Source organism: Nestor notabilis, unplaced genomic scaffold (genome assembly GCF_000696875.1).
Source record: "Nestor notabilis isolate BGI_N333 unplaced genomic scaffold, ASM69687v1 scaffold26271, whole genome shotgun sequence".
Taxonomy (NCBI): Eukaryota; Metazoa; Chordata; class Aves; order Psittaciformes; family Psittacidae; genus Nestor; species Nestor notabilis.
This window is the reverse complement of record NW_009914622.1, coordinates 10,027-18,480: the sequence shown is the minus strand read 5'-3', so window position 1 is coordinate 18,480 and position 8,454 is coordinate 10,027. Positions and strand designations below refer to the sequence as shown.

The 8,454-nt window shown below is 45.3% G+C and overlaps 1 protein-coding gene across 1 annotated transcript; it reads left to right on the top strand.

Annotated features, from left to right (window-relative positions):
* Positions 1–120: 120 nt before the first annotated feature.
* On the top strand, positions 121–5,302 carry LOC104412907 (VWFA and cache domain-containing protein 1-like). Its single transcript, XM_010023743.1, has 4 exons — positions 121–279; positions 1,164–1,241; positions 2,021–2,122; positions 4,848–5,302. The coding sequence occupies exons 1-4, from the start codon at positions 141–143 to the stop codon at positions 5,084–5,086; spliced, it is 558 nt and encodes a 185-aa protein (XP_010022045.1). The 5' UTR covers positions 121–140; the 3' UTR covers positions 5,087–5,302.
* The last annotated feature ends 3,152 nt before the right edge of the window (positions 5,303–8,454 follow it).

Sequence of the window (8,454 nt, the reverse complement as noted above, 5' to 3'; positions counted from 1 at the left end):
CCAACACAAACCAGGCTGGGATTCTATGAGTGGATAATTTTCAGAGATGTTCATTTAAACCTTTCTGCACAGCATTTATGGCCTTTTTTCCCTCCTGTTTTGTCCCTTTTGATGTAGGAGATGAGGTGATCACTCTGAACATGATCAAGAGTGCACCAGTCGGCCCAGTGGCTGGAGGCATTATGGGCTGCATTATGGTGCTTGTCCTAGCAGTGTACGCGTATCGCCACCAGATACATCGGAGGAGTCACCAGCACATGTCACCTTTGGCTGCCCAGGGTGAGCTGATACATCTGGAGACAGAAATAGGAGGGTGGGACTTAAAAAAACAACAATAAAACAAAACTCAAACCCAACCAACCAAACACAAACAAAAAACCCAACACAAACCCGACTAGAAGGATCCAAAACCTCTGTCCATGGTTTTTTTTCAGTGCTTCACCTCATTTTATTTCCCTTTTGCCAACCCTTACAAAAAGCCTGGTCACATCCAGGTCACTGTGTATTGCTGCCCTCTCCTGGGTGCTGCCAGGCCTGCTGCCACCTGAAACCCTTAACATGCAGTTCTTGTCAGGAAGCTGAACTTAGGCTTTTTCTAGAGCTAACACAATAAACCGACTTCCCAGCCTCCTGGCCCTTGTCATAGCACACCAGTGACATATGTTTATTTCTGCACAAGAGTGGAGCTTGTGGGAGAGCTACAGTTTTCACACCCTTTCTGCTTGGGCTCTTTAGGACGTGGGTTTTTTACTTGTGTTCCTGCCTCTGATCCATGTGATATGTTGATGGAATATTAACGCATAGATAGATAAAACCACTGATGTTTGAGAGTCAGAAGAGTGTTTGGGAGAAAGGATGCTGGTAGGTGCAGAAGTGAGAAGTGTGATCAGGGCTGGTGAGCTCTCTATTTGGTTATACCCCAGCTCTAGTTTGTATCAATTTGCTTTCCTCAGAGCTTTTGAAGTCTGTTCCTTTCAGGGGCAGGTGGGTTGTATCCCTGGCCCCATCTGCCTTGGAACAAGAGCACAGCGAGCTCAGACTGCATCTCCTCACACAGCCACGCAAAGTGCTTCCACTGTCCTACCAGGGTGACAGCCCTTAGTAAGATGACCCCACATTTTTCTCTTTAACAGTTGCATTTTTCTGTGTTTAATGGTGTGTAGAAATGTCAGTGCGTATGTCCAACCTGGAGAATGATAGGGACGAGAGAGACGATGACAGCCACGAAGACAGGGGAATCAGTAAGTACCAAACCTCTCTTTTAGCAGCAGAAAACGACAGAACAAGGTTCTAACTGTAACTTCCAGTGCACCTTTAGTCTCGTGCTGAAAAACTACTTTTTTAACTTTTAAAAGACTAATTTGATTATGTGTGAAGGAGGTTTGCCCCTTATGCTCCCTCATCATCACCACTTCCAGAAATAGCTCTGATACAGCTGTGACAGAAGAGATAAACTCCTACCTTTGTTCAGCCTTGGAAAGCAGAGGCCAAGCCTGGCATGTACATTCAACAAATGTGGCATTTGGGATGCTTGTACTTCTTCACCATCCAGTAAAACTGACACTTTGAATGTGGTACTGATGTACTGTAAGGTGAGGTGGTGCACCTAAAGTGGGAGAGCGCCAGAGACAGACCAGATCCCTGTCTCTGCACCCTCACTAAGAGCTGAAATGAAACTGTGTCAACACTCAGACTGAACAATAAGCATATCTGAGTGCCATGGCTTGAATCTCTGCTTCTCCAAGTCGGCTTTCAGTGCCACCACAGATGCTTTAGTGTTGGCACAGTAATGCTCTATCTTCTATTAATCCAAGCAGATGATGTGAATGGGTTTGACTGGATCTTGGTCTGCCCCACACTTAAACACCTTCATTTTACTCCTACTCCTCTGTCACTTGACAATAGTCTTAAATGAACTAGTATCTGAGAAGAGTTAGTTTGCAGAAGGCGTGTCCCCTGTGCTGATACCCACTGACACAAAGCAGTGACAGCCCTCACAGTGTTGGTTCCTCTCTCCCAGTCAGCAACACCCGGTTCATAGCAGCGGTGATCGAGCGGCATGCCCACAGCCCGGAACGCAGGCGCCGCTACTGGGGCCGGTCGGGGACGGAGAGTGACCACGGTAAGAGCTGAACGACTGCCCTGGCTCCAGGTTAATGATTGTGCTCACTCAGTTTCCTTCAGGTGTCTGGCACGTTGCAGATAAAGCTGCCAAAACCAAACCAAAAACCTTTGCTCCTTATTGCTTCACAGTTGGACAGTTCTGACACCCTCTGGCAGATGATACTTTCTGGTGAGGGTGCTGGGTTTGTACAGCAGCAGCTCAGTGCTCTGCTCCCCATGTGTGATTTTGGGTTCAGGCAGCTTCACTGGGAGAGCAGAATTCAAACCCACAGAGAGGGTACTGCAGCTACCATGCTCTTTTTCCATCACCAACCCTAACAAGCTAAATGTTCAGCTGGGATCGTGGAACTCTCATACTTAAAGAGAGAAGGCAAATCCCTTGCAGGCACATCAGCATCTCTGCTGCTCTTCTCTTTAATGTGACATGTGCATCTTCCATAACACTCCAGCAATATGTGCTGACACTTGAATTGCTGGGTTGAAGTAAGGGTGGATTTAGAGACTAGTGTGTCAGGTGCCTCCTTAGCCTTTCTGTTGCATCCCCACGGAGGACATCTTGCATCACCTTTAAGCAAACAATGATCAACGTGAACTTTTTACATGCATAGCAATGAAGGGTGTTCAGCCATGCATGTTTGCCACACACACACACACTTCAACCCTGTTTAGGTTCAGGGAGTGTTGCTGTGTCTCTTGTGCCCTGAGACTAAGTCTTCTTAAACCTTGAAAGCTGTTAGAAGGGTGTAATGCTGCTGACTCAGGAGGCTTAACATAAATTAAGAGGAGGGTTGGACAAGGCGGTGTGCCACAGATGTCAGCTCTTAGCTGCAAGTTGTGGCTGGGTATGTTACTGCAGAGCTCTTCAATTATTAAGATGCTGGTTGCACTAATGGAATTGCTGAGGGACAGGAAATCTGAAGGCCAAAGCCTTAGAATGAGGATGAGCAGATGTCTGAGAGACAGTCTTGCTCTAGGAGGAATTACCCTGGATTTGGGGCCAGATAACCTGTGCAGAGGCAGATTTCTTAGAGTCATGGTCCTTTTCCTTCCTTTCTTGTAGTCCTAGGAAACCCTTCCCACCTTTGGAGTCAGCATGTCAGGGTCATCAGGGGAACTGTCTACCTATTCCTGAAATGTGCCCTTCTAATTTTAGTTTCTGTAATTCCATCTTCTTCAAAGGGCTGCCGAGTCGTCTTCCCCAATTCGTCTCTGTCAGCTTGAAACCATGACTCAGAGCATGGGAAATGAGAACCAGCTTTGGGTCCTCAGCATGATATTTATAACACGCTTCTTTTAGGTGTCTCAAGCTGAAAACCTGGCCGAGATGCTCAGAAGCACTGGTGGGTTTTCAGCTATAGCCAAAGTTTCCCGAGAAGGATTATTTTGTGAATTAAAACAAGATCTTTCTCATTTCTAGTTTGTGGTTTTTGCATTTAGAAACTCTGAGGTGGTTTTGTTTGTGCTGCCAGCTGGATTTGAGTGGAAACAGGTGGTTTCAGGGGTAAATCCACATCTCGTAGTAATCTCATAGCAACTCCTAGCACCTGCTTCAAAAGGAGGGGACGGAATTCTCCAGGGGACCTGCTTAGGAGATGGCTTCATCACTGAGAGAGCACGATCCTGTCTTGTGAGGGTTAGTGTCAGCTGGCTGTCAGGTGACATCATTTCCTGAGGATATCCCAGTGAATGCAGCGTCTCATTACTCCTGCAGGCAGCTGAGCTGGGGGGGTTTAACTTCTCAGACTCCAGTAGCAGCTACTTCAGCCAAGGGACAGCCCCACGTTAACTGCACCATGCACACGTGCTTAGCTGGAAGCGTCCGTGCTGCTTGGCTCAACAGACCTGCTGTGTGAAACATTCCCGTGTGGATTCAGTAGATTTCTTTAACTAGAGGGATAGCTCATTAGAATCATGTGCATGGGTTTTGCAAATACACCCTCATGGGAGAAAAGTGCTCTTTTCCTTTTAAAAACATAATACTGTGATTACACAGCAAGATGATGTGAAGTTCTGTTGCTTCCAGACAGAAGAGCTGGGGAACCTTTGGGGGAAAGACATAGTTTGGAGCTGGGGAACCTTTGGGGGAAAGACATAGTTTGGAGCTGGGGAACCTTTGGGGGAAAGACATAGTTTGGAGCTGGGGAACCTCTGGGGGAAAGACATTGATAGGAACAGAGGTACCAGAGGTGAATCCCACCTATTGCTTGTCTGTTTGTAAAAATCTAAGTAGTATCTTGAAAGATACAACCCCCAACAATTCTGGTTTGTTTTTAGAGTCAGTGCCAGCAATTCTACCACAACCAAGTGCGATGGTTGGATGTGTGGTGGTTTGTTACTGTTTGGGGTGGTACAGACCGTAGGTCCCCAAAGTTTATAGTGGTGCTAGGGAAAGGGATCCGTTAGGAACTTAGAGGAGAAGATGGTTTTGTTTGTTTCTTTTTCTGTTAATTAAAAACATTGGTTTATTGTCTATAAAGCACTGATTGTGTCTGATGCCCTGAGGGGTGCAGCAGTCAGCACTGTGCAATATCATAGAATCCCAGCCTGGTTTGGGTTGGAAGGGACCTTAAAGCTCCTCCAGCTCCAACCCCTGCCACGGGCAGGGACACCTTCCACTAGAGCAGGTTGCTCCAAGCCCCTGTGTCCAACCTGGCCTTGAACCCTGCCAGGGAGGGGGCAGCCACAGCTTCTCTTTCTTTAAATCCTGCTGGTTTATTTCCTAGGCTACAGCACGATGAGCCCTCAGGAGGACAGTGAAAACCCTCCGTGCAATAACGACCCGCTGTCGGCTGGGGTTGATGTTGGAAACCACGACGAAGACTTGGACCTGGACACCCCCCCTCAAACAGCTGCCCTGTTGAGTCACAAGTTTCACCACTACCGGTTGCACCACCCAACTCTCCACCACAGCCACCACTTACAGGCTGCAGTCACGGTACACACTGTGGATGCAGAATGCTAATGAACAACGAGGAAAGGAACATTAACTCCTGAACCATGATCCATGCAGCCACGGGCAGTTCTGTTTCTGTGCTTTTCACCAGGAATGATTTAAGTGACTTCCCAACTAAACTGTTAGGCATAAAAGCTTTACATTTGTATAAATGTAAGGTTGGTTCTGGCACGGAAGGGAGATGGGTTTGATGGATGGACCTGCCATAACATTTAATAAAATGGAGCAGGAGGAACATCAGACCTCCAGAAACAGGGACGTGAGTTTATACAGCAGCTGAAGCTTTGGAAGCCCTGTTATGCTGAGCCAAGAGGAGAGAGTGTGGAAGAGCCAGAGATGATTTGGTTTCCTTAACTGGAAGAGCAGGAATCTGTGCAGCTGAAGACTAAAGAAGTGCCAGACAGAGGCACGGGGGGGAAGGCTGCTGGTTTCTCTGCAGCTCGTCTCGCACGTTGAGAGGTCACTGCTCCGATTGCTGTATGGAACCTGGGACAATGCATCTCAAGATTTTTAAGTAAAGGATTATTTTTCTACTATTTATTGAACTGGAAACTTTGGGGGGAGGGAAGGGAGAAAACATGTTAGCAATTCTCAACAACTACCACATATATTCTGTGATGGTGAAGTGGTTCTTCTGAGGAAGACATCTGTTTCTTATTAGCTGATATTCATCCACTGCCCCGCTCTGCAAAGGGGAAAATGAAGAAGTCATTTCTGACGTGTTTACATGATGAATGCTTGCTTTTCCACAATTGTTTTCTGTAAATACCACAACCTGATTTATATTACAGTATTTTCTTCCTATTTGAAGAGGAGAAATCCTGTACTCCGTTACTAAAATCCTGCCCATAAACCTCTCCATCTTGACCTCTTCGAGCATCCTTAAAGGTTTCCTGTGTGGAAGTAACAAAGAATTTCCTTAGCATTAGTTAGCAGATAATTCCAAATGAAATCTGGGCCATTCTTTTGTTTCCTTAGGACACTGTCACGATCAGAAGTAGGGATAAACCAGTGGGTTTAAAACTTGGGTTACTGTGGAAGATCTCTTTTTAAAATCGTAATGATAAGCTGCTGTTTGTCTGCAATTTTAACACTGCTTGGTGGTTCAGACCAAGATTGATTTGTCTGCAACACAGGGCATCATCCTTATAAATTAGTTTTAAATCACAGTGTTGTATTTTAGACTCACATGTTGTGATTACAATGCTCTAAAAACCATTCTTGCACTGTGCCTATGATAAACATCCATTTATATGTAGGTTTCTTTTAAAGATCACTTGTTTTAATTAATATGGTACTTAATACTGTATTCTGTACAAAAAATTGGTTCTTAAACAGTACAGTAAAATAACTATATGTGTGATATCAGGATACCCCTTTATACTATGTATAAAATTAAAACCTCTAGTGAAATAAACTGTATATAAAGTATAGTTCTGTGGGTAAGTGGCTAGATTGAAATGATTCTAAGTTTCCTTCCATTATCTGCCTGATTGTGTGCTATACAATGAAATATTTGGTCATGTTCCTATAGTTTTGATCCACAATCTTGAAAGATCTAAACTTTAAATGACAGTATTGGCATGTTATAAAGCTTTTTCTTTAGCATATGGTCACGACATGGGAAGTGAACGTTGCTGGAAGTGCTCAGCCACTGCCTAGACTCACCAAAGGCAATAATTTGTGGGTTTTTCCTTATGTGTGACTGGATTTGCCATTCTGCTGTGTTTGTGTAGGATTGGGATGTGGGTTTTTGCTGAGCAGACAGCTGGAGAAATCTATTAAGCAGCGCTTTGTGCTCTCAAAGGTCTGAGTCTGATGCCCTGTAACAGTTTCTGTGTCAATCCGTAGACCCGACTTGCTGGAATTTCTAATATTGAATCCAAAATAATGCTGGTTGTTGGATACTGGACAAAGGGGCTGTTTTGTCAGGTTTGCCTTCAGAAGAAAATGCATTATTTTCATATTACTGCTTGCCCAAAGAACAACGTATGCAGCCAAGAAGCAGAATTTGAAAGCATGAAGGGAAAATAGCTTTCAGTGTGGAAACTATTCAGCTCTGTGTAAGTCCTAATAACAGCCTGAGCGAAACATGGAATGAGAGGCTTTGTTATTTCTATTTCCTAGTCCTATAGAAATTATACACATGTTCCTGCTAAAATTCAGAGGTAAACCATATTTGAAGTTCTAGCTAGGCCTTTATTTGGTCTCTGTGAATGCAATGTAGAAGCTGGAATTCAGCCAGAAGCTGTTATCACATGACAAAAGTGTCTCTGGAAGTTACTGACTTGTAAAGTGGAATTTGAGTTGTGTTTTCCCCATCTCCATACATATGAAGGAATCTCACTACGCAGCAGCAGTTCTGGAACTTCAGTATTTGCTCCTTGGTCGAAGTTTATCTCAAGCAACATTAGAATAGTTCCCTTGCATATAAAGTAACGTAAACAGGAGTAAAGGAAAGCTCAGCTTTGGCTTGATCTGCACTTGACTGTCCGTGCTGCTGCTGGCGTTCATTTAAACCAGATAAGGCTGTGGAGTATATTTGTAGAGAGAAGCAAGCGTGGGGCTCCCAGCACAAGGGGGATGTGGAGCTGCTGGAGCGAGGCCAGAGAAGGCCGTGAAGATGCAGCTCTGCTCTGGAGCCAGGCTGGGAGAGCTGGGCTGGGGCAGCTGGAGAAGAGAAGGCTCCTGAAGGGGACACCTTAGAGCAGCTCCAGGGCCTAAAGGGGCTCCAGGAAACCTGGAGAGGGGCTTTGGACAAGGGCCTGTAGGGACAGGACAAGGGGAATTGCTTTAACCTGCCCGAAGGGGAGATTGAGATGAGCTCTGAGGCAGAAGCTCTTCCCTGTGAGGGTGCTGAGGCGCTGGCACAGGGTGCCCAGAGAAGCTGTGCATTCAAGGATTCATGGGCTCTGGACAATCTTGCTTATACTTGAAGTAGTGAGAAAAGCCAAAGCTCTTGCTATAAGGAATAATTATGTGAAAAACAGATCTAGAGGTGTTCCAAACCGTAATTTCAGGTGCTGTTTGTCCCAGCAGAAATAAACATAATGCTGGTAAAGATACCGTTGTTCATTTAAAACAAAACCTGGTAATGGATGTAATCAAAGCTTCCAAGAAGCTGCTTGACAGCTCTTCCTTTGTCATTGTCCATGTTGCTGCCAGGGCCTTCCCTCCCTTATTGTTTTACTGTGGTGACAGAGAAGCAAGATGAGCAGCCAGCTGCCTGCCTTGGACCTGCACCCTGTATCCTCCTTCCCTATATCTGGTTGGCTTCATGGCCATTAACTTTCCAGTTATTTCATTCCACCTGTAGGTTTTCTTTCATCCTTCCAGAAAAAGGTGTTTTGAAATGAAAACAAGTGTTGCCTTTGGTT